Below are 26,796 nucleotides of genomic sequence, written 5' to 3' on the forward strand. Positions count from 1 at the left end.
TTAAAATTATAAAGCTCACCCAGCCCAAAATGCAGCTCATTGTATATGTTGTTAATTTTCATGAAGGGTGCCAATAATTCTTGAGCTAAAGGAAAACGGACACACGGTAACCCTTTTAAAATGATTTAGTAATGCAATTGCAGCATGCTCAGCTTCTACTATTATTCTGTTAAAGCCAATAAAAGGATGCCCTTTCTTTCTGTGGTGGACCAAAGTGATTAAATACACCAGCATATTAATACATTTTATTAATATTTTTTACCAACAGCAACTGCCTGCCGATTTTTTTTATTTGGAAACTTTAAGCACTTCTTGCTATTAATACAGTCACGCTTGTTATTTTAATTATTTCCCGCTGCTGGGATCTGATGAGATCTGTTGGTTCATTTAGTAATTTCATTAAAAAACACTGATTTCCACCTCTTTTTTCAGTTTTCCACGATTTTAAAGAATTTTGCTGTGACTGCTCCGTGACTTTAGCCAATAATATCCTAGCCAAAAACAGCCAGCCAGTCTGCACGTCCATTGTCCACATGTCCAGAGGGCTCTGTTTAGATTAGGCCTTTGTCAGAAGAGTTCCGTACATCACGTGCTGGTAAATTCATGACAGAAAAACATTCTATATTTTTATAATTAAGGTTTATTCACTGTAAATACAGAACAATGTGGCAAAGGGTTAATAAAAATAAATGACACATTAAATGAGGAAACTCAATCCATTATTGTTTACAGTAATGAAAGGAAATAAGTACACAGCAGTGATAATTTTGCATTTCTCTAGTGAAAAATGAATCAAACCAACTGTACAAACTGTAAAAATGTATTTTATGCAAAGATACAAAAGACAGAATTATTACATCGTAAGTATTGAACCGCGCCGTCTTTTGCCAGTATCAAACTCTTAAAATGTTACATTCATGTTTTCAATCATGAAAAGTACACAAACATTATATTAAAGTAAATATAGCTGCAAGCAGCGATGTGGGGGGCCAAGCACCAAGGGTGAACCGCAGAGCATTGAGTGCTATTTGTATCTTTCTGAAATGTCTGGAAAAATATAGACAAAGTTTGCAACAATTTAGTAGCCTGCATACCACAGTTGCGTCTTCACAAAAGCAATACAGGTCCTATGCACCCTTGGTGTATGACCCTCTAATAATCCTAGCAAAACAACAGGGGTCCTACGCACCCTTGGTGTGTGGCCCCCTAAAGCTGGCAGTATACTCAGTAAGAAGAAAGAACTTCAGGATTGAGAACCACCGGCGAACATGTCCACAAACCCTGTTGCAGGTATACTCAGTGAGAACACCTCACTGTTTAAAGTCACTCCACGCCGCTGGGGCGTGAATAATTATGAATAATTACGAGGCAGCTAATAACCAGGGCTGGAATCTAGCCCAGACCTCCGTCTCGCGGCTACGCCATGGATGTATAAAGAGAAGGGCTACGCGAGATCACAACACAAAACAAAAAGTTTAAAGTGTTTAAAGTGGCTTTAGTTTATCTAGCTATGCAAAAGAAGAAAAAAAGGCTGTCTGTACATTCGGCAAATGCGGAGTTTAGACGAGGGGGTCCACTTTCTCTTATTTCTGAATGTGTGCTAGGCGTTTTGATGACTTGCTGAAACGAGTAGCACCATTCATCAAACATGCAGGAGCTCACTGAATTCCCATCTCTACAGAAGAGAGATTGGCGTTGATTCTCCGTACATTAGCATGTGAAGTCTGCCCTCTGAACTCTCAACCGTGACGTAACCAACCATGTGATATTTGGACCAATAGCTGAGAGGGGGAGGTCGGAGAATAAGAAAGAAGTTTTCAAAAAGTTCTCCCTGGAGGCCGTCACACACTCTACCGTACCAACACACAACACCGCGTCTTTTGTTCTTCAGTTGTTCTCATTGCTGGGATGAGAACAATTTATTGATTCGTCCATTGTCAGTCGCGAGTATGCACGTCGGCGGTTAAATTAAATAATCAAAAATCTTTTATTTTTTTTAAAACTGTCAAACCATTCAAAATAGAAGATCACCAAATGTTACCTAGACTACTGCTAAACGGGTAATAGAGGGTCTGGGCGTGGCATGGTGTGGTTCACTTACTGTCAGTTGAAAAGATGACCAGCTTGCAACAGGGTGCCGTGTGGAATGATTTTGATTCCTGTGTGTTCCTGTGACGGCTGGTGGAGAGAGCACACGCACCTGGGCTGCGTTGGCTAATCAGCCCAGGTGCTTAAAGGCGTTGCTGCTCTCCACAGCTCGGGGCCGAGACCGGGAGCTAACACCGAGAGCGCAGTTATGATTTTAGTTTCGTTTAGTTTAGTTTCGCCCTTATTGGACGACAGCAAATGGTACGGTCAGAATTTGGCACAAACAGCATGAATCCATTGGTCTATCCTGCCTTGTGTCAACTGTGCAGGCTTGCGGTGTGGGTAGCGTTTTTTTGGCACAGATTAGGCCCCTTAATACCAACTGAGCATCATTTGAATGCAGCATCATATCTAAACATTGTTGCTGGCACCGTGCACCCCTTTATGACCACAGACTATCCTTTTTCAAATGGACACTTCCAGCAGGATAATATGCCTTGTCACAAAGCGTACATCACCTCAAGGTGGTTCCGCAAACTTGACAGTGACTTCGGTTTACTTCAATGGCCTGCACAGTCCACACATCTCAATCCAACAGAGCACCTTTGGGATGATGTGAAATGGGTGGTTTGCAAATGAGTGTGCGGCTGAAAAATCTGCAGAAACCGAATGATGCTCTCAAGTCAGCATGAACCAACATTCCTAAGGAATGTTTTCAGGAGCTTGTCGAATCCATGCCACGAAGAATTCAGGATAATTGTAGATTATTATATTAATGTAATTTATTAAAATTCATGAAAGACATCATTAGAACTCAAGAAATCAATTTAAAATACAGTTAATTCTGCTTTGTTCAATGACTTTGCCAATATTTGACAAAAACACCTCAAACCAATTGTAGATTATTATATTACTGTCGCAACTTTTGGTTTCCACAATTCTGAAGGCAAAAGGGGGTCCTACCTGATACTAGATTGGTGTACCTAATAAGGTGGCCAGTAAGTGTATTTGTGCGAATGTTTGTGTCTCTACTGCAGTTGGCAGAGAGACACTGTGGAGTCATACACATAAAATCCAGCACATAGGGGTGTCTGCTCAATGAAGTGTGTCTGGAATCTGTGCAGAAGGGTCAGTGTGTGAGGTTCAGAGACGCTATAGAAGGACAGAGTGCCGGCTGGACGGTCCACACACACTCCTACCCTGTACACACACACTCCTCTACCATCATCATCATCACACACGCGGTAGGGGGAGGGGGGTACAGATATGTGTGTTGGGCTATTATTGTGTCTGACAGAGTAACTGAGATTATCAGAGTAACTATGTTTATAGCACTGCAGACTCCAGGAGTTTTCATTTTGGCCAAACCAACAGTCAAAACCTTCTCCTTTTCTGCTGATTCTTTTATATGCCACTGTTACATAAACCCTTCCCCACTCAGACACACTGAACTCAGCCTCCCAGTAACAGCGCTCACACACACTCTTTCTGCACATAACCTGCTGCCAGACTTCAAATCTCTCTGGATGATCAGGATACGGGTCCTCTCCCTCCGGTGTGTGTGTCACCTTCCTGTTCCGCTCGGACAGAGACAGCTCTCTGTGCGCTGTGTTTGGATCCAGTGTGAGCTGACAGCCATCTGCACACCAAAGACATTAATGAGATTAAATATCATTATTAATATTCACCTCTTATGTGTGTGAGAAAGAAAGAGCTGTGATGGTAGCTGTTTGTGTACATAAGACAGACTTTTATAATAAAGTCTATATTGCACGTAAACACACACACACACAAACACACACACAGACACAAGTATGTATCTATGGAAAGTGTTCTCTGTGGATACAGACTCACATTTCCTGGGTCCTGGTTTGGTCCTGTTCTCTCCTTCGTAGTCCATACTGTAGGAACAGCAGAAAAGAAAGTGAGTGAGAGAGACTGCTTGTGTGTGTGTGTGCGTGTTAGAAAGATGTAAAGAGACTGTGTGTGAAAGACAGAGCGTGCATGCGTGCGTGCACATTTGCGGTTACGTGTGAGTGTGAAATCTCTGTACTTACAGTATGAGTGTGTGTGTGTGCATGCGTGTGTGATCCAGGAAACTACAGGCATGTCTGTTTAACTTGCATCACATGTAAAATACTTGAATCTATCATTAGAGACAAACTAGAATTATTTCTTGAAAATAATAACATCATAAGGGATAGTCAACATGGTTTTTGCAAGGGAAGGTCATGCCTGACAAACCTTCTGACATTCTTTGAGGAAGCTACCAAGTGTCTGGATGGGAGCAGGGCTTATGATATTATATACTTAGATTTCCAAAAAGCATTTGATAATGTACCACCTGACAAACTCAAACTATCAAAATGAGGACAGTAGGAATTACAGGAGGCATTTCAGAGTGGGTTCGGAACTGGTTACGGGATAGAACACAAAGGGTAGTAGTAGGAGGGATCTGAGCAGGGTATTGTGGCAAGTGGAGTTCCACAGGGATCGCTACTGGGTCCACTGCTCTTCCTCATTTACATAAATGACCTTGACACGGACATTGAAAGTATACTAGTTAAATTTGCAGATGATACAAAACTGGGAGGTTTAGCCAACAGTTTGGAATCTACTAAAGATTTAAACAGAATCCAGAAGTGGGCAGAAACCTGAAAAATGAAATTCAATATAACTAAATGTAAAGTTCTACATGTGGGGAATAAAAACATAGGACAGGATTACTTTATGGGTGGTACAAAATTAGAATGTGCTCATGTAGAAAAAGAGTAATAGTTGATCAAAGCCTATCGGGGTCTGGTCAATGTGCTGTAGCAGTAAAAAAAAAAAAAAGCCAACAGGATGCTGAGATACATAGCCAGGAGTATTGAGTATAAATCTAAGGAGATCACACTCACCCTATGCAATACCCTGTTCTCGTCTTATGTTACGTTACATGAGGTTACATTATGTTATGTTATGTGTGTGTGTGTGCTGTGTGGAAACACTCTGTACAGCAGTGTGAGTGTGTGTGTGCATGTGTGTGTGTGTGTGTGTGTGTGTGTGTGTGTGTGTGTGTGTGTGTGTGTGTGTGTGAGGTGCAGTGTGTGAGTGTGTGTGTGTGTGTGAGGTGCAGTGTGGAAACGATCTGTACTTACAGCAGTGTGAATGTGTGTGTGCATGTGTGTGCGTGTGTGTGTGTGAGAGGTGCAGTGTGGAAACTCTCTGTACTTACAGCAGTGTGAGTGTGTCGAGTTTAGCAGCAGACAGCGCTCTCACTCCTGAGTCTCCTGGGTGATTGTAGCTGAGGTCCAGCTCTCTCAGGTGTGAGGGGTTTGAACGCAGACCTGAAGCCAGGGAATCACAGCCTCTCTGTGTGACTCTACATCCTGACAGCCTGCAGAGAGAAGGACAAACACACCTTACAGCACATTAGCTCTGGGCTGTGTGTATCAAACACAAATTGTTGTGTTATATACTGTACCTTTTACAGCTGAACCTAAAATAACAGGGTGTTGAAATGAGTCATTGTCATTATCAACCACATCATAGTGTGTTATAGTAAAAACCTTCTACCACTGACTGGAACATAGCCGGAAGGTTTCATTCGTCTTCTTTTTTTTCATTTTGAGGAATGTATCAACTGTCATTTTTTTTTATTTGATTCTCTAAAAGGAAGTTGATCCAATTGATGTCAGCTATACTTTTAGAAAATTGGCTTCACAAATGTGTGTACAGTCTTATTTTGCCATGAGGAAGAACAGAAATCTGCTGTTTCAGTTGTGTAGAGATAACAGATCTCACAATAGAAACATTAGAATTAGCATTGTATTTAGTCACATTGCAGCGATTTTTGATTGAAGGGGTTTGTGTTTGTACTCACCCCAGTCTCTGCAGTTCACAGTGTGGGTCCTCCAGTCCAGCAGAGAGTGCTGTTACTCCTGAATCCTGCAGTTCGTTGTCTCTGAGCTCCAGATCCCTCAGGTCTGAGTGAGGAGAACGCAGGACTGAGGCCAGCACATCACAGCAGCCCTCTGTGAGATTACACCAACCCAGCCTGTGGAAAGACCACATACACACACACAAAATTCTAATGCACTGCTGATGTTTTAACAGTATTTTTAAAATAATAGATTTATATATCTAAATATATATATATATATATATATATATATTGTCGGACAAGCAAGGATTAATTAAGATTATGTTTCTGTTCTGAATCCAGTGGTTCCAAGAGTCAATGTCCTTGTTAAAATGTTCAGCACTCTGAATACTGAACCAAGTGATATTGTATGCTAGAACCCCTCACTTAACCTACATGTAAAATATATTTTATTTGATTTAATTTAATAATTATGTTTAAAATTAGAATCAATTAAAATTAAAATGATCAATTAAATCACTGAATTCTTTGATAGAATACAAAAACTATATTTTATTAGGTATATTTATTTATCTATATTATTTTATTATTCCCTATTTTATTAGCCTAAGTAAATCTGGCGTATTTACTTAAGCCCAGAATAATTTGTTCAGTGTCAAAGTTGTTTTCTGTCAGTTTGTCATCTTTATTACGCTCATTGCGAGCTCATTGCTCAATACATTCATATTTTCCCCCATGTTGTTGATTGGTCTTCATGTGTTGAAGGTATGTGAACAAACGTTCATTCGCTTTGAATTTTGAGCATTTTGTACTCAACAATAAATCAGTATTTTTTTTTACTAAAGTCTCTTTGGATTTCTCCAAATGTTTTATGCCATTGTGCGGGTCTTCTACATTTTTCTACTTTAAAAAAATACATATCATAAGTAGTTCTAACATGTTTACAAACTCATGAATAAAGTTTCAATTATTGAGACCCTACTAGATAGATACAGCTTTCTATCCACAGGACAGTTAATTGCCTTATATGCTACATAGTGCAGTCATAGTACTGGAAACGGCTATTCTGGAAACGGCACAACTTTTATATAGCATTATTTTTTTTATGTTGTATCCATTTATACAGCTGGATGTATACTGAAGTAATGCAGGATAAGTACCTTGTTCAAGGGTACAACTGAGAGTACTCGGGAATCGAAACTATGACCTTTCGGTTACAAGCCCAGTTCCTTGCCCACTGGGCTACACTGCTGCAATGCCATTTAACACTTTGATATGACACATGCTTTGAATGACCACATTCTCTTCACATGGTAAGATGAAAAAACACAGGGCCAAGTTACTTTAAATAATTTAGGAAGTATTGGGTGGCAGCATTGCTTTGGAATACAGCATGTTGAATTTGTGTTAGCTAAGATAGCCTATATTGTTAATTGTGGTACTTTTAATGGCAGGCTTAGATTTTGCAAGTGTTAATGACGTATAGTGCTTTTTGTACGTTGAAAACATGTTTTTCTTAAGATTCTATTTACCTAAGGTCAAACAGTACACAACACTACTTACCCCAGTCTGTGTAGTTTACAGTTTGGACTCATTAGTCCAGCACAGAGCAGCTCCACTCCTGAATCTCCCAGGTTATTGTAGCTGAGGTCCAGATCTCTGAAGGGGGAGTTTGATGACTGGAGAGCTGAGGCCATAATATCACAGGACGTCTCTGTGAGATCACAGCTGTTCAGGCTGCAAAGAAAAGTTAATACATTGTAGTAAAATAATATTAGGTATATACACTCACCGGCCATTTCATTTGGATTCGTGGATCATGGATTTGTCTATCAGGGCCTGTGTGAGACTTAATTATATTCTGTATCCAAGCAGTTAACTGGTGGGTGGGGCCAGAGAACAATCAGGATGATCCAGGACACCTGGCCTGGGTTTCCTGCCCTGTAGCCTTAAAAAGCCTACCAGCTCTCCCAAGCACCTTCTTTCTTTGGCTTTTTTGTTTCTTTATTTTCCACCATACAACACCCACCTCACCATACTTCAGATTTCATCCACTCACTTACATTACTGATTTACTGATTCTCACTTCCCATTGCATTTCGTTTAGTTATATACTTTATAACAATAAATTCTTGATAATTTTTCCCTTATATTGTGTGTGTCTCCATTTTTGTTGTGGCCAAGAGGCGGGCCATAACACTGCTGTAGCCCATCTGCTTCAAGGTTTGACGTGGTGTGGGTTCAGATGCTCTTCTGCATACCTCGGTTGTAACAAGTGGTTATTTGAGTTACTGTTGCCTTTCTATCAGCTCGAAGCAGTCTGGCTATTCTCCTCTGACCTCTGCCATCAACAAGGCATTTTTGCCCAGAGAACTGCCGCTCACTGGATATTTTCTCTTTTTTTAATCATTTGTCATCATTATCATGCAATCATAATTTGTTATTATTTTGTTATATTTGTTATCAGTATCTATTCTCAGTAAATTAATTATATTTTCTTATTTTATTCCTACTACATCAAAGAGTAAGACTTTATCTAGCGAGCTTCCCTGTCCATAAGAATTCGGTGGTGAAAATAACTACAATGCGCTCTGACGCGTGACTAGATGACACACTCGCTCGCAATAAGGCATTAGCTATTGACACAGCCTCATTATTTCTCATTATATATTCTCAGTAAGTTAAATGACTTATATATTTCTTATTTTATTTCTACTACATGATCTCAAAGAGTAAGACATTATCTAGCGGAGCTAATGAGTGAATCAAGTGTTACGTTAGATTAAATTAAATTGACTGGATGAAATACGTTGAAAAACCACAATGCGCTTTCGTGCAGGTTACCCGGGCTAACTGTTGGTTGATTCACTTCTCCAACTGCAATCCTTCTCTCATGTTATCAGGACAAAGCTAGATAAGATGGTTTAAAATGATCCACGTTAGAAGTGTTTTATCGGCGTTTTTACGGTCTGGTTAGCTTGCTACCATGACGCGTGACTAGATGACACACTCGCTTGCAATAACGCGTTGTCTATTGACACAGCATCATATAGTAGGTAATATCATTATCTCAGATAAAAAAAACAAATGTGTCGTGCATTCAATCACCATTTTATTTTGGTTGGTTATTTATTTGAGAATACAGCGATGTCCTCTGGAAATGTAGATCCTACGCTGCTTATGTGCTCACTGCCACTTCATAAAGGCTTGCTAGCCAGCTAGCTTGCTAAAGTGAACCAAATATGTTAGCTAGCTCGCTCGCTTGATAATGAGGATTGATAAACATAGTGTAATGTGCCTGTGCTTGCGGTGGTGCTGCCGAGGAGATTCTCCTCGCTCTCTCATTCCCTGCTAATTGCTGATTCGGGCCACCTGGAGTCTACCCTTTATAGGGACCTCACTCCCTCTGCTCGGTGCTCTTGCATTTTACAAGCAGCCGGTAACGCTCTGGGTATTTCGAGCGCTAGATGTGACTTACTCGATGGCTATCTGGTACGGGAGCTAAACACGTAGCAACCGGGGCACTTGAGAGTTGTCACTTTTCATAGAAGGTATTTGTGGACAGAGTTATCTCCAGCTAGTCTCATGCTTGAGCTGACAGATCTTACTTACCTAGGCGTGTGTTGTTTTTGGTTCTCAGTCAAGAGACTTTCGTCTTGTTTTTGAGGATTACCTTTTGTTTGGCCTGTTGCCAGGGTTTATTCCCCTTTTTCCTTTATCCCACCTCGCTCAGTGGTTGACTGCTGTTCGCAGTCAGCTTTTAGACTCCCCGTTGATTTATTGTCCGCTTCTGACGTTGCTCGCCAGCCCCAACCTTACACATAGTGGTCGTATAAACGCATTTAATTAATAACTTTCACTAAATATACATGCCTTTATTGCGGCAATCGAATCTGTGCAGACAAGTCTTGCAGTGGAGAATATTGGATGAGGCACGAGTGACAAACGTCTTATTAGAGAAGTAGCGCGTCAGCTGCTGCAGTTCACACTTGTATTAGAGCGCCCTCTACTGGATAATTCTAGTAAATAGCAATTACAACGTTCGAACAGATAAATAATCAATGTTTTTTTGTTTATTATACTTATTTAAAAATCGGGACACATCGGCTGCATAACTGCCGATCCCGATGTCGTCAAAAGTTTAAAAAAAAAAAAAAAAAAAAAACTGATATTGGTCGGGCTCTAATTGCAAACTAACACGGCTAAAAGCAGATTCACTTTAGAAACGGGAAGTAATGCAGATGCTCAAACATTTTTGTTAGCTTCAGTACCCAGAACTTTTTTTGCCACTTTCTCATTTTCTCCCCAATTGAGTTGTTATACCAATTCCCCGTGTGTATCACGGTTCTGGTCGATGCACTATTCTCTGTCGGTCTGGGGAGGGCGTAGACTATATGCATCCTCCGATACATGTGGAGTCGCCAGCCGCTTCTTTTCACCTGACAGCGAGGAGTTTCACTGGGAGAGCGTAACATGGATGGAAGTTCACGCTATCTCCCCCAGATCCCCTCCCTGCTGAACAGGCACTCGACCAACCAGTATGTGTTGCTAATGCAACGATCAGGACTAACACCCTCACCGGCTTCCCACCCGCAAACACTGCCAGTTGTGTTCGTAGGAACGTCTGACCAAGCTGGAAATACCGCTGCCGGGGATTGAACCCGGGTCTCTGCGGTTTGAACAGCATGTTTTACAAGTTAAGCCATTTCTTCATGGCACAAGTCGATGAGTGGCATGTTTGCCTTCTAGGATTGAAGGTCTTCATGTCAGAGAATGCTTAATTGACTGCCTGGCAGCAGAAGATCTCTGTCTGAGGTACAGGGTATTGCTGCCCATCATTTCATATAAGCACAGCCCAGTTAACACGCTTATATGCAAACTCGTATTCACAAATAAACATTCAGGTTACATATTTTGAGAATGGAATCAAAATTCAAACCCTTACACAGCCATAATCATTCATTCTATTTCCATAAAATTTCACAGCACACAGCAATACTCACCCCAGTCTCTGTAGTTTACAGTTTGGACTCATCAGTCCAGCACAGAGCAGCTTCACTCCTGAATCTCCCAGGTTATTGTAGCTGAGATCCAGATCTCTCAGGGGTGAATTTGATGATTGGAGAGCTGAGGCTACAATATCACAGGACTTCTCTGTGAGATCACAGCTGTTCAGTCTGCAAATAGTTAAAACATTAACAATATTAGGTATATATAAAGCAAGTAATATTTAGAATTTAACAGTGATATTGTTCAGTGATTAAGACTGAAATTGAGGATATTAAGGTTGACAGTACTCTGAGAAAGACATCTGCTCAATATCTGCAGATATCATACACTCAAACTGCAGCATTTTGGACGTGAGAATTAGGGTGTTTTCACACCTGTGCTTTTTAGCCCGATTAAATCGGACTTTGATTTGTTTTCCCCCTTGGTGTGATTCGTTTGGGCAGGTGCGAATACAGTAATCGCACTTGGGTGCGGACCAAAACAACTGCAGCGAGACCCTTGAGAGGAGGAGGTGGTCTCGGCCCGGTCCCAAACAAACTGTGGAGCGGTTCGTTTGTGGTGGGAACGTGATCCGACCTCGATCCGACCCAACTACCAGGTGTACCCCGCAAGTTTGAGCTAAACGGCTCCTGTAGCTGTTTTATTATATTTTATTAGCTCCCTTGTTTTGCTCAGTCGTCTGAAGGCAGCACGTCCTCTTTGCAAAGTGTGAAGCAGTATAGTATTTTCAAGACGTTTCCTCAAAGTGCATTCGGCATTCTGCTGGTATAGTTTTGCCTGGTATATTGCCCAGACAATTGCCACGGTTATGAGCAAATGCCAACTCTGCCGTTGCTCCACGTTAAATTGCACAGCAATGTTTCTCTCACATAAATATGCACTTGTCCAGAACACAGGACCATCTTCCTGTATTTACTTTCTTGCTCCTGCCCCAGACACATCTGACCAATAAGTGGAATGAACGTTTTTGGTTCACTTGGTTTTTTCTCTGTCAGAGAGGGGTGACACCGAAATGACTGGCGCAAATTTTTTGTGCAGTGTTTTGTGTAGCGACGGGTTGAAACGGCTAATTTCTCCAATGCAGTTTACTGCCAGTCGATTTAATTAGCGGTATTAATGTGACGAGAAGCGCTTTGTTGTTTGAATGCATAACCCCGGTCGGCCATTCAAACATCAGAAATGTTCAAGACCAATACTACATGTTTCTATTGATAGACCCCCTAGTGCGCAGCCCAAGCATGTTGACACAGAACACAAAACTACTTAAACCTGGTGCAGGTGAAAACTATACTGTTTTGTGCATGACAAATAAAAAGATTCATTATTTATATGACATTTCATTTATATGAAAATAATTAGTACATTAAATCAAATAAAATATATTTTCAAATAAAACATATTTTATTTGAACTTTAATGCACTGACAAAATACACTGATTCAGAAATTTAATTTTATTAAACTACACTCTCTCCAGAAATAGAAAGTGTGAGCATACGCTCTCAATCATCTACATTATTAATGATGTAATACTCACATGGCCTTCCTGCAGTTCCTGACTACTGTCACCAGTCTTTGATGGCCTACTGCTGTTGTGTTGTAGGTCTTCAAGTCAAACTCATCCAGGACCTCCTCTGACATCAGTAACACAAAGGCCAGAGCTGAACATTGGTGTGGTTCCAGCTCAGAAAGTTTTCCTGATCTCAGGGAATTCTGGATTTCTTCCACTAGAGAGTTGTCATTCAGTTCATTGAGACAGTGAAACAGATTGATAGTCCTCTCTGCTGAAGATTCCTCTTTGATCTTCAACTTAATGTACTGGACAATGCCCTCCGATCTGTTTTCTGTCTGTGTCAGTGGGTCAAGTCCAGGTGATCTGCCTCCTGCCTGTATCCGTAGTCCTAAGAGAGTCTCGACAGATTCCAGGGAGAGGCCAAGAAGGAATCGGAGGAAAAGGTCCAGGTGTCCATTCTTACTCATTAAGGCCTGATCCACTGCACTCCTATGTAACTCAGACAGCTGCACTCTGTCACTGTCAAGTTTTGATTCTTCTCTGAGTACATTTCTGTTCTCGTTTATACATGAATGAAGCACAAACAGGGCGGCCAGATACTCCTGAATGCTCAGGTGCACAAAGCAGTAGACCTTCTCCTGATCCCACCCACACTCCTCTTTAAAGATCTCTGTGCACACGCCAGAGTATACTGAAGCTTCACTGACATCGATGCCACTCTCTCTCAGGTCCTCCTCGTAGAATATCAGATTTCCCTTTTCCAGCTGTAGAAAAGCCAGCTGCCCCAGTTTCAGGATGATTTCTGTATCTGATGCTGACATTTCCTTAGGGTTTGTCTTGGTGCCATGATACTTCTGATTCTTTACATTTGTCTGAATGAGCAGGAAGTGTGTGTACATTTCAGTCAGAGTTTTCGGCAGTCCTGCACTCTCTACTGTACCCAACATTGTCTCCAGAACAGTAGCAGAAATCCAGCAGAAGACTGGTATGTGACACATGATGTAGAGACTCCTGGCTGACTTTATGTGTGAGATAATTCTGCTAGCCTGGTTCCTATCTCTGATTTTCTTTCTGAAGTACTCCTCCTTCTGTGGGTCATTGAACCCTCGTATCTCTGTCACCTGGTGGACATACTCAGGAGGGATCTGATTGGCTGCTGCTGGTCGGGAGGTGATCCAGAGAAGAACAGAGGGAAGCAGATTCCCCTGAATGAGGTTTGTCAGCAGCACATCCACTGATGATGACTCTGTTATATCACAGCAGATCGGATTGCCTTGAAAATTTAGAGGAAGTCGACACTCATCCAGACCATCAAAAATAAACACCACTTTGACTTCATCACCTTCAATACCTTTGATCTCTTTCAGTTGTGGAAAGTAGTGCTGCAGAAGCTGCATCAGACTGTATTCTCTTTCCTTCTTCAAATTCAGATCTCGAAAAGGAAGAGTGAAAATGAAATCAACATCCTGATTGGCTTTTCCTTCTGCCCAATCCAGAATGAATTTCTGCACAGAGACAGTTTTCCCAATGCCAGCGATTCCCTTTGTAAGGACAGTTCTAATGGGTTTCTTTTGGCCAGGTAATGGCTTAAAGATGTCATTGCAGAGGACTGCCGTCTCCTGTGTGGTTTGTCTCTTGGATGCTGTCTCAATCTGTCTGACCTCATGTTCATTATTGACCCCCCCACTTCCCCCCTCTGTGACGTAGAGCTCTGTATAGATCTCATTCAGGAGGGTTGGGTGGCCCTGCTTTGCTAAACCTTCAAACATGCATTCAAATGTCTTCTTCAGATCAGTTTTCAGTGCCTGCTGGGCTCTTTTTATGGATCCATCTGAAGAGAAGAAATGAGTTTTGTTTAAAATCAGATGAACATTTCCCATTCAATAACAGATTTCAAAAATAAACTGTCAATAAAAATACTTATGAAGTCAGTTTTGACAGTATTTTACACACCTCACACAGTGATAGTGTTTACTCAGTTCAATTTTATTTGTACAGTGTTTTTTTTTTACTGAGAACTTCAGTATGAGTATTATTCATGGAATTAATTGCAATGTCTTGTTTTGATACAGATCAAATTTTTGTGGCAAACTACACAGCATGTAGATTTAAAATTATTTTGACTCCAGGGGACTAACACAATACAGTGAAGCCTAGTCTATTCAATTTGAAGTGCATTTGCATTGCAGTCAACTAGAAATTGTTGACGGGGAAATAAACAACTAAATACAGAAATCTTTTTGGGTGGGGTTCAAATCTAGTTGGGCGGGCCACCCAAACAAACACTGGTGTTACACACCTCTCATAGTATTTATCCACCTTTCACAGTGTTACACACCTCACACAGTGCCGCACACCTCTCACAGTGTTACACACTTCACACAGTGCCGCACACCTCTCAGTGTTACACACCTCACACAGTGCCGCACACCTCTCACAGTGTTACACACTTCACACAGTGCCGCACACCTCTCACAGTGCTGCACACCTCACACAGTGTTACACACTTCACACAATGCCACACACCTCTCAGTGTTACACACCTCACACAGTGCTGCACACCTCAGTGTTACACACACCTCTCAGTGTTACACACCTCACACAGTGCTGCACATCTCTCAATTATAATCCATCATAAATATATCAAATCAGCAGAAAAGTACATACTGTTGTATTTGTACAATATGAATGAAGGGAAAATGTATTATAACACTGAAAATGGATTTAAATCCCCTTTTACACTTCATTTCTCAGGTTTGTTGTGGATTTGTCTCTGTCGTACAGTCTTCAAAGGAAACATGGTCATTTTTTAGATCTAATATTTTTATCCTGAGTGCTCTTTAGCCCTGGATACAAACACAGGGCAGTCTGACGTGACGGCAGGGTAGCATAGACTGTAAGGAACTGGGCTTGTACCTGAAACGTCACAGGTTCAATTCTTGGGTAGGACACTGCCGCTGTACCCTTGAGCAAGGTACTTAACCTGCATTGCTTCAATATATATCCAGCTGTATAAATGGATGCAATATAAATGCCATGTAAAAAGTTGAGTTGGCTGCCCTGGATAAGAGTGTCCGCTAAATGCTTGTTATGTAATGTGACAGTAGTTTTTGAGCACAAGGTCAGTTTGAATCTCCCTCAGGGACATTTAATCTTATGTGCATTTGTTTGCCCCAATAATTATTGCTTGAAGCTAAATTTTAATTTAAATGCTAAAAAAGGAAGTTTAAAGTGTGGATGGTACAAAGCAGAGCATTATTCACTGTTTGGTTTGCTGAACTCATTTAAGCACTCACAGTGCAATGAGAAAAAACTTACTGTGCTGCTCATCTCTCTCCAGTGAGTGAGTGAGATCATTCTGCTTCATGTTCCTCAGGATGTGGAGTGTGATCTCCAGAGACCTCTCGCTGCCACAGGCCTCTAGCATCTTCTCAACAAAGCACAGGGCCTCAGGTTCCTCCCACTCTCGCTCACAAATTTGACTGCTGAACAATTTCTTCATCTTCATAAACTTATCCAGTACAGAAGGATCATCAGACAGACTCTTGAAGCATTCTGGGCAATCCTGACTCAGATGGCTCTGGAACAGTAGCAACTTTTCAGTCTTCAGCTTCATGAGGGTGCACAGGAGAGACTGAAAAGGACACAAGAACAGGTGTGCAGTATGTGTGTGACTGACAATCATACATAGCGGTGCGCTGTAAATACACACTCAAATAAATGCACCATGATCCTTGCCTTATGTGTCACATATTTTTGAGCAATTCACTTGCTGCACCAGAATGCCACCAAACTTATTTGAACAGACGCTGTCACAAGTTGCAGCACGTGTGTGCAACACAGGCTAACACAAGCAATATAGCTCACTGAAAGAACCTTAACCCTATACAATAATGTAGGCTACAATTTAAACCCTTCACGCACAATCCCAATCCTTGCCCATTTCGGGGGTACCTGATTGAAAGATTTATAACCTCAGATGTGATCACAGAGACTTGACAAATGGCTTAAATGAAGCAAGGCCATTTAAAATACTAACTTAGATTAGTTTATATTCATAATTTAGGAAGAAATAAAGTACCACAAATGCAATTGTCTAGGCAAAAAATAAAAAATGAATTTTCTCTATTTTAGTTTGCAATAAAATAGTGTGCTCCAGAATTATTGGCACCCTTGATAAATATGCACAAAATGCTAAAAAAAATTCTAAGCTAAAAAATAATAGTTATTGACATAAGCTTTATTTTCCAACATGTGTAAACTAGTGTGCTTGAATGATTCATTGGAATCAACCAAAGTCTTACATTTTTTAAATAAAAAAAATATTTCCCCAAAAAACAAGTTCCACAATTATTGGCACCCCTGGTTTAATACTTTGTGAAAACACCCCTGGCAAAGACGACAGCCATGAGTCATTTCCTATAATCTGTGAAAAGGTTAGAACACATTTGGAGGGATTTTTGACCATTGCTCCATGTAGAATTTTTCTGAATCATTGATATCTTTGGGTTTGCGCCTATGGACCCCCCCTCTTCAGTTCAGACCACAGGTTTTTGATTAAATTGAAGTCTGGAGACAGAGATGTCCATTGGAAAACATGAATGTTGATTTCACTTAAGCATTTCTGTTTAGATTTTGATGTATGCTTGGAGTCATTGTCCTGCTGGACAATCTACTTATGGCTAAGTCCTAGCTTCTTAGCAGAGACAACTACATTTTCTGCCAGAATTTCCTGGTACTTTGTTGAATTAATTGTGCCATTGATCTAAAATAGTGCCCCAGGACCACTGCCAGCAAAACATCTCCAAAATATCAATGACCCACCTCGATATTTGACTGTAAGTATGAGGTGCTTCTCCTGTATGCATTCCTCTTTTGCTGCCAAAGATGTTGATAGTGAGTATGGCCAAAACGTTCAATTTTGGTCTCATCTGTCAATAGCACTCTCTTCCAGTCATAATTCCAATGAGGTTTGGCAAGCTCCAGATTCTTGGTTTTGTTTATTGTGCTCAGTAAGGGCTGTCTTCATGCCACCCTTCCAAAGAGTTAGTTGGTATGGAGGTGCCATTTTATGTTTTTTTTTTTTTTTTTTTTTTTTTTTTTTAAGACTTGTTGACCGCAAGAAACAAACCAATCTCTGCAATTCATAAACAGTGGGATCAGTGTGTAATTAATGACCTCTCACTGTCTGTGGGGACACCATGCACTTGCTTCCTCTTCCTGGCAAATTTGCAACCATTCCATATGTTTTACACCTTTTTATTATTGCCCTTACAGTGCTAAGTGGTATGTTTAACCGTTTATGTCTTTTTTTTTTTGTACCCATTACCAGACTTGTGATGGTAAATTACCATCGGTCTCTTCTGAATTGACAGTTATTTGGCTTTTCCCATGCTGATGGATGACAAATGGAAAATGTTACCTCATTTTTATTCTCTAGTGAAACTGGAAGTGATGGAATGACACAATATAGTTCCTTTAGACTGAGATTAACTAAATTAAGTAAAATTGTATTACCAATTTCATATTGTTTGATTTTACTTCCAATAATTATTAGGGGTGCCAATTATGGCACCTATGGTTTTCAGAAAAAACATTGAAGCATGAGAGTAAATGTATTGAAATAAAAATATATAGTTCTCCCATATGTTTGAACATAAATGACACAATAATCTTTTATTATATGCAGCCTTTTTCCTTCATTTTTATTAAGGGTGCCAACAATTCTGGAGCCCACTGTACTAAGAGATCCCACATATAAAACCGGTAATTTTATGAGACTGATTTTTAATTGTGAGGTTATACCGCTTCGTCTACTTAAGTGGTGCTCAATGTGAGAATGTAGAAGTATAATCCTGACATAAGTGGTGCCCCGTGTAAGGCTATTTTGTCATTTCCCCAACACATTATCAGAATTTTAAAAGTGCAAAAACATTATCACAGTGGTACAGTACCTAAATGTGTAATCATTAATCTTGTATGTTTTTCTGTACTCTAGTATGTAATGTTTTCTTGTAAGGGGATGTGACGACATTATAACAATACTCAGCCGTTCCAGCTCACGTCACATCCAGTGCATGAAACACAAATCCTACTGAACAAATGCTTACGTTAGTGTGAAAAATGCTCACTAAAAAATAACACTAATCTATTTAAAGTCACTCAATTTGAAAAATAACGTATATAAGTGAAATATTTTGAGCATCAACACTTACATATCTACAAAGAAATCTACATCTTATCTGTGTTCAGTAGATAGAGACAGAGACAGAGAATCAATGCTGTCGTTCTCCACTTCTGACTTAGTCCAGAAAACTGTCAGCTAGGTCTATATATGTCTTAGCCATGCTCAGAAGTTTTCAAGAATAAGAATATTTTCCAAGAAATAATGAAACTCATCTATAATGTTTCGCCGGGTGCAGTGTCTTTTACTGCTGCCAGGGTGAATGTGTAATGTGGAGATAATTATTCACAACTTTTGGTTACTCTGACCTATAAAATGCTATTCCAAATAAAATTAGACATATTATACATCCTTAGAAAGCTTATTCAGTCACCTTCTGGATAAATTGTGTCAATCAAGCCAGGTTGTACTAAAAAGGCGACAACACCATAAACAACATGCGTGGTATTACACACAGCTATTTTGGAAGGTACCCAGCTGTCATAATTGAATGTATATTTCACAAACGGATTATTGAAGACAATAAATGACCACTGAACTTTGAAAGAAATCTTTACGTATAAAACCAAAGGTAAGCTTTTATATTTATTCCATATTTAGTCACAGATATTGATAGTATAATGGCATAATATAATTCCTATATACTATACTATAATTTATTTCAGTGTTCAGTGAGCAGCGTTTTTCACAGCTGTACTGGCATACCTTTGGCTATTGTTGGCATTTATCTTGTTGCTATGATGGAATACCCAGATTCATTTTTATGAATGCCCAGATACACACTATTGTCCAGTGTGTCATTGGTGGGGGGTGTAGTTGCAGATGAGACTACAGGGAGGGGGAGCTTGGTAAATGGAGGACAGGCGCGATAATGGTGGCGCTTAGAAACTCCATCTTTGGCATAGTTGTCCGGAATTGTCTAGTAGTAAAGTTAGAACACAGAGTTTGTGTTTTAAGCTCATAGTTTGGTTGCAGGAGCACTGAACGTCTGAGTTGAACAATCTCATGATGCTGGCATCATGGCCACTTGGGGTATACGCCAACAAGTTAATAGGCTATTGTTTATAATATAGGAATGAGAACTCTTACACTTTAATATTGGTGACTTGTAACATTGGAAGCCACAGCTGCAGCTGCTTCCCTTGTTGGACTGTAGTATCTCATTCTCAACACAGTCTAGCTCAGCATCAATCGGTGACACTTGTATGTTCATTAGTTGTATTCATAATAATAATTATAAATTATTACTATTATTATTATAATTATTATAACTAACAAGCATGCGATTCACACTAACCAGATAGTCAAACAAGATGTTCACTTATGATACAGTAGCTAACGTTACTTTGTAAAGAAGCATTTAGTTGGCATCTGTCTGTGTCCAGGCATTAATGTTTGATCCCCCCGTAACGGGTCATTTAAAAATATGCACTTAACAATAGCTTTTATTGAAAGTAGATCAAAATATTTCATTAAAAAGGGCTTTTTAAAGTCCAATGTAAGCTAATTCATCTTTTCATCGATGTTCAAATTTGTAACAATTTAAAAAATAATTTTTCAAAATATCTAATGCACCTAATTTGTTGATAAAGATGGTAATTTAAGTACAGTTATCTGGTGTAATTTATGCACAATTCATTCATTCAGATCATTAAGCATTTCATGCACTAATTCTAAATAGTAAGACTGCTATAACCTGTTCTGCTTCACCCATTTCACCCAAAATTCCAATTGTATTGCCTATACCTCGGGAGAGACACCAGTTCATACCTGTTAAGATTGTAGATCAGCACCATGGAGTGGTATCAAAAGCATGCAGTTCCATAGTACTGTAAAGATATTTTCATAGTCCTACTCTAGAATGATCTGTTGCTTTATTATATCGGCTATATATTTGCAAATATATATTGCCTCTATATTGCTATAACTACATCAGCCGATGTCGGCATATCGGTCTTCCTGTTCACTAAGATATCGGAATCAGTATCGGCCTTGAAAAAATCAATATTGCCTCAAAATGAGAATGAGATGTTGTCATCGGCAGATGTCCACTGGGGAGAATTATTCATAGTGGTACTGAAGCATTTGTGATGTAATTGCCAGGAAAAAAAATAAGTGGAAAAAACGCAAAATCACCTAGGGCATTATTGTGTGGATGTGTGAAGTTGTTTGTGAATTCTGTCTGTTTAGATGAAGTCATAAGGTGCAGGAGTTAATGTTCTTAAGTGCTCTTAAGGAGTCTGGTCACACTGTGGTTATTTCTGCAGGATTCCTGAAAAGAGCCAAAACCCATCGGTGATGTATAGGTATGGGGCATGTCTCCCCACCAAGCCTGAAACTTGGCGGGATGCCATACCAGCCATCCCAAAATTAACCTTTTCAAAACAATTACAAAAAGATCTCACCTGTTTTGGGAAAGATAATTTCTCTGAACCGTTCTCTTCTAAATGGCTGGACTCCATTGGCCGCTGGATCCTGCCAACAAAACAGAGACACGGTTCATCCTACGACATCCTATGTCACATAATACACCGCACTTACACCTCAATGCATCATAATACACCTCACTGGATAGTTGAATTAAACAGTACAGTGTCAATATGAACCTGTTCAATTACCTTGGATCACCTGGGAACTGTCCTCTGAAGTACAATGGGTTCTCCATTGACCGTTCACTCCTCATAGACAGACAACTGGGTACAGGTGACCCCGTTCTTTCTGCCTGGACACTGCGAACAAACCATGGAGACACAGCTCATCCTAAGACTTTAGCTCTACCTCACAGCACATAGAGACAGAGCTTCCAGCTCAGTTGTTTCTCCCCACTATTGTTTACGTTTGTGATTTAGCAGGTATTGGCAAGATTCAAATTGTCATCGAACATGGGAGAGTGCCATCTCCCTTGTTAACAAAATCTGGAAAAGCCATCCACATTGTTAATATAAGCAATACTGTACAACAAAATGCATTGTGATGGGTTATGCCATGTTTCTTGAAATCATTTGCACAGTTTGTCTCTTGTAAACAGCTGAGTAAGAAACGGGTGGAAAATGTGGTTTCAATTTACTCCTCGTCAATGAACTCCATATTATGAAGCCACTACTGTTTGAGTTGTGTTAACAGCTGGAGTATAGAGTGAGGGGTGCAGACACACTTTAACCCTGACCCTGCAGGGTATTGTTCCAGTGTCATTTATATCTGTAGAAACTCAAGAAAAAAGAGCATCTGAATAGCCCTGAGCCAACGTGAAATACCTTATCAATACCTCAATATGACACAATACATACCACCTACACCTGAATATGACAAAATACACCAACCTACACCTGAATATGACAAAATGCACCCACTTACACCTAAATGTCACAAATGTGACAAATGTCACATAATACACCACACTTACACCTCAATGTATCATAATACACCTCACTGGATAGTTGAATTAAACAGTACAGTGTCAATATGAACCTGTTCAATTACCTTGGATCACCTGGGAACTGTCCTCTGAAGTACAATGGGTTCTCCATTGACCGTTCACTCCTCATAGACAGACAACTGGGTACAGGTGACCCCGTTCTTTCTGCCTGGACACTGCGAACAAACCATGGAGACACAGCTCATCCTAAGACTTTAGCTCTACCTCACAGCACATAGAGACAGAGCTTCCAGCTCAGTTGTTTCTCCCCACTATTGTTTACGTTTGTGATTTAGCAGGTATTGGCAAGGTTCAAATTGTCATCGAATATGGCAGAGCGCCATCTCCCTTGTTAACAAAACCTGGAAAAGCCATCCACATTGTTAATATAAGCAATTCTGTACAACAAAATGCATTGTGATGGGTTATGCCATGTTTCTTGAAATCATTTGCACAGTTTGTCTCTTGTAAACAGCTGAGTAAGAAACAGGTGAAAAACGTGGTTTCAATTTACTCCTCGTCAATGAACTCCATATTATGAAGCCACTACTGTTTGAGTTGTGTTAACAGCTGGAGTATAGAGAGTGAGGGGTGCAGACATTACTTTAAGGAAATACCTTATCAATACCTTAATATGACACAATACATACCACCTACACCTGAATATGACAAAATACACCCACTTACACCTAAATGTCACATAATACACCGCACTTACACCTAAATGTCACAAATGTGACAAATGTCACATAATACACCACACTTACACCTCACTGGATAGTTGAATTAAAGAGTACAGTGTCAATATGAACCTGTTCAATTACCTTGGATCACATGGGAACTGTCCTCTGAAGTACAATGGGTTCTCCATTGACCGTTCACTCCTCATAGACAGACAACTGGGTACAGGTGACCCCGCTCTTTCTGCCTGGACACTGCGAACAAACCATGGAGACAGAGCTTCAAGTTGACCTCATCTTCTTACTGCAGCTGCAACTCATATCACATTAAGTATATGATTCATGCAATTATACCTTTTTCTGTGAGTGCTGGGGGTTCCATCTTTGGCCTCTGGATCCTCTGAGAAACTCATTTTAGAAACAGTACCCTCAATCTCAGGAGACTGGAACACATCAGACCTGTTTAGACCACAAGTGGGTTCTCTGCTAAATTCACCAAACTGTAAACACACAAAAAGAAAAACATTTAACACACATAGACACTAATACACACAGAAACACATACATACATAATATATCTTAGCCTTGACAGGAAGCAATCGAATTTAAAAGAGACCTACAAATGTACTATACAGTCACCTCCAAAATTCCCAATAAACAACAGACTAGATGGTTGATTTAATATGGTCGTCGTTTAATAAACGACGATACATCAATTCAAAACATTTAAATCGACAGATGTTAGTGCAGAACCGTCATTTTGATTGTATGTCCACCACGTTACCTTTTATTTACCTTTACCTTCAGGCTGTTATACCAAGTCAGAACTAAGACATCAATACTTAATGAATTAACGCCGAATTCACGTCCAAAATCAATGTCTATTATTGTTTGACAACATGTTTGGTCCGGTTTGTTACAGTAGCCGGTGTCAAAATGTAGCCTACAGTTTAATCAAACACCAGGGCCTGTGACTTCCGTCATAACCAACGAGGTAATAAAATAATAAAATATTGAAAATGCTGCAATAAGCGTAAAACTTTTAACAGTTATTTTGAAAATGACTTTCTGTCTTGGTCCAAAACGAGAAATGTGAAAATAACCTAGTAGACCTAAATCGCCCCATTTTTATTGTCAGTTTTGTTTCACTGAATTTAGCGTGTTATTGCGATTATACTTGCACATTCCCATTCCTCCCCACACCCACTCACCTGCTTCGATTCCCTGTATCCCGCTACACAACAGGCTACTTACTCAATTATGTTACTCAGTTTTACAGTTTTATTAATTCTTGTACTCCCTCTTCTTTCTCGCCCGTCTTTAAAATTGCGATTGAGTTTGAAATACTTTCACTTTCAGTTTCGCTTTGAGCTCACGTAAGTTTTTTTTTTTTTTTTTTTTGCCTTTTATTGGCTGCATCATTTATTGTATATAATTAATTATTCAGAAGAGACAGACATTCCGTAAATTCCAAAGCAATTATTTGCCTAATTCTGTTAACGTACATACACTAGGTTTATTCAACAACTTGAAAACAATTTTGATGTTGGGACTATTGGTATTGTTAGCTATATTACAATGAGATGATTCTTATTTATGTTGCTATGCAAAAAAAAATAAATAAATAAATAAATAAAAAAGGCTTGTCACTGGAGCTTAGAATTTGTAATCCACACTGAAGCTGAGCTTTAAAAATATGTATTTTAATACGTTTCTAATTGTGTATCTGCACCAACTGCATTGCCCTGCTTAAAATTCCAGCTAAACCAGCAGGGATTCTAAACTGGTTTAAGATGGTTTCAGCTGTGTTTTTGACACTTCTTGCTGGTCATATTTGTTCTGTGACTGGTCAGAGCTGGTCTCTAGCTGGACAATGCTGGTCAAAGTTGTTTAAGTTGGTAGAGTAAGCTGGTGGTCTAACTGCCGGGCAATATAGGTTGGTGACTATATAGGCTAGTCAGCTGGAGAACAGCTGGTTGGCCAGTTAATAGTGTGGAAAACACAGCTTAAACCAGCTTGATCAGCTTAAACTGGTTTAAGTTGGAATTTTCAGCAGGGTGGCCTGCTCCATGTTGTCAGAAACTGCCATACAGCTTTCTGACAGCCTTTCACGTAGTACTGACGGGTTTACTAATTGTGTTGCAATGCAACCCCCTTGGGCATTACTGTTGGAAGTGATGAGACAGGACTGCAAACATGTGGACTTTATTTCATGATCTGCATGTGTCACAATATTACTTGACCGGGTAAGTGTAAGTTATAAAATTGAATTTATTACTTTACTTTACTTGTGCATCCTGTGGCCATTGTTTGTGAACAATTTAAAAGTGGTTTGAAGGTCCTAGGTCCTATTCTCTAGGAGCTATTGAACTTGAAAGCATTTGTCATTTGTAATTTCTTCAAAAAATCAGTTGAAATACATAATTGGAAATATTTGTGTAAATAATCAGTAAAAATGCACTAAGCAAAGGCTGTGCATCCTGTGGCCATTGTTTGTGTAATGTTACTTGCATTTATTCTGTTTAAGTGTTTCTAGCACCTTCTATAGGCCATTATGTGAATGTCACTTATTCCTGTTATTTCAGATGTTTGCATTCTCATTGGTTGTTTAAAGTCACATTGATTGCCAGTTACATTATAAGAGCAGCCATTTCCCCTGTAAAACAAGCTAAAGAACAGCATGATTCAAGACTCCCTTTAATCTTGTTCCATCTGCCTGTGTGATCCTTGGAGAAGCTTTGCTCATACTTCATTGTATTTCATAATATTTGTTTACATTATTTCATAGTCACTTTTGTATTATTTGCAGTTTCACACTACAGCACTTTCATGTGGTCAAGTTGTTGTATCTTCATTAAACAGACATACAAGTGCACGTTGATAACTTTATGCTCCTTCAGCATTGAAGCTACCTAGGGATGCTTCAGTCAAGTCAGTTAAGAGTGTTTAGCTATCTGGTGATGTGTGCCTTGCTACGCGCTCAGGTTCCAGAATAGTTTGTGAACAATGTACAAGTGGTTTGAAGGTCCTAGGCCCTATTATCTAGGAGCTATTAAACTTGAAAGCATTTGTCATCTGTATTTTTTTCAATAATCAATTGAAATACCTAATTGGAAATATTTGTGTAAAATTGCATGAGGTAATGATGCCCAAACCATAGGCTCTGCATCTTGTGGCCATTGTTTGTGAACAATTTTGACCATCAAGTGGTTTGATGGTCCTAGGCCCTATTATCTCTAGGAGAAACTTGTATCGTGTATCTTGGAAAGCAGTTTGCAGTCTCATAGTTTTTTTCCTTTCTAAATATCAGTTTAAATTCATAATTGGAAATATTCGTGTAAAATTGCACGAGGTAATAATGCCCAGAGCATAGGCTCTGCATTCTGTGGCCATTGTTTGTGAACAATTTACAAGTGGTTTGATGGTCCTAGGCCCTATTGTCTGGGAGCTATTGAACTTTGAAAGCGTTTGCCAGCTGCATTTTTTTCCAAATGCCAGCTTAAAGTCACAATTGGAAATATTAGTGTAAAATTGCACGAGGTAATAATGCCCAGAGCATAGGCTCTGCGTCTCGGGGCTGCTGTCTGTGAACATGTTAGAAGTGGTTTGATGGTCCTAGGTCCTTTCGTCTGAATTGAAAGAATTTGTCATCTGTAATTTGTTCAAAAAGCTATTGAAATTCCTAATTTGAAATATTCATATATAAATGCATGAGATAAAAATGGACAAAGAAAAGGCTGTGCAACCTGTGTCCATTGTTTGTGAACAATTTAAAAGAACAATTTGAAGTTTCTACGTCTGTTTGTCTAGGAGCTATTGAAATTAAAACAATTTGAGGGCCTTTATTTTGAAATTGCACAGTGAATCATTCTGCAAATTTTTGTGCAGCTACTTGCGGTCCTCAGGAATGTGTCAGAAGTGGAATTAGTTATTGGAAACTGACAGTTGTCTTTTAGTAATTTTTTCAATAGAACATCTTGTTTCAGTGCCAAATATTTCAAAGATCTTTTATTCTGAAATTCCACCATGAATTGTTCTGGAAC

At 39.6% G+C, this 26,796-nt stretch overlaps 1 protein-coding gene across 8 annotated transcripts in view; it reads right to left on the reverse strand.

Moving 5' to 3' along the window:
- The window catches only part of LOC135234859 (NACHT, LRR and PYD domains-containing protein 3-like), a 91,178-nt gene extending 67,055 nt beyond the window's left edge, over nt 1–24,123 (reverse strand). Inside the window, exons 1-14 of one of the 8 annotated variants that reach the window (XM_064299861.1) lie at nt 23,965–24,123; nt 23,108–23,253; nt 22,898–23,008; nt 22,139–22,249; nt 21,277–21,387; nt 21,064–21,133; nt 15,793–16,108; nt 12,499–14,305; nt 10,957–11,130; nt 7,517–7,690; nt 5,954–6,127; nt 5,306–5,467; nt 3,943–3,989; nt 3,330–3,727 (exon numbers count right to left, since the gene is read on the reverse strand). In XM_064299861.1, coding sequence (XP_064155931.1) covers nt 3,330–3,727; nt 3,943–3,989; nt 5,306–5,467; nt 5,954–6,127; nt 7,517–7,690; nt 10,957–11,130; nt 12,499–14,305; nt 15,793–16,108; nt 21,064–21,133; nt 21,277–21,387; nt 22,139–22,249; nt 22,898–23,008; nt 23,108–23,166 — 3,714 coding nt within the window. In that variant the 5' untranslated portion in view covers nt 23,167–23,253; nt 23,965–24,123. Of the gene's footprint in view, nt 1–617; nt 3,728–3,942; nt 3,990–5,305; nt 5,468–5,953; nt 6,128–7,516; nt 7,691–10,956; nt 11,131–12,498; nt 14,306–15,792; nt 16,109–21,063; nt 21,134–21,276; nt 21,388–22,138; nt 22,250–22,897; nt 23,009–23,107; nt 23,254–23,960 lie in introns of those variants that run through there. The other 7 variants (XM_064299854.1, XM_064299858.1, XM_064299856.1 and 4 more) reach the window with 7 other exon arrangements.
- Nucleotides 24,124–26,796: the final 2,673 nt, after the last annotated feature.

This window comes from Anguilla rostrata, chromosome 11 (genome assembly GCF_018555375.3).
Source record: "Anguilla rostrata isolate EN2019 chromosome 11, ASM1855537v3, whole genome shotgun sequence".
In the NCBI taxonomy this organism is placed as follows: domain Eukaryota; kingdom Metazoa; phylum Chordata; class Actinopteri; order Anguilliformes; family Anguillidae; genus Anguilla; species Anguilla rostrata.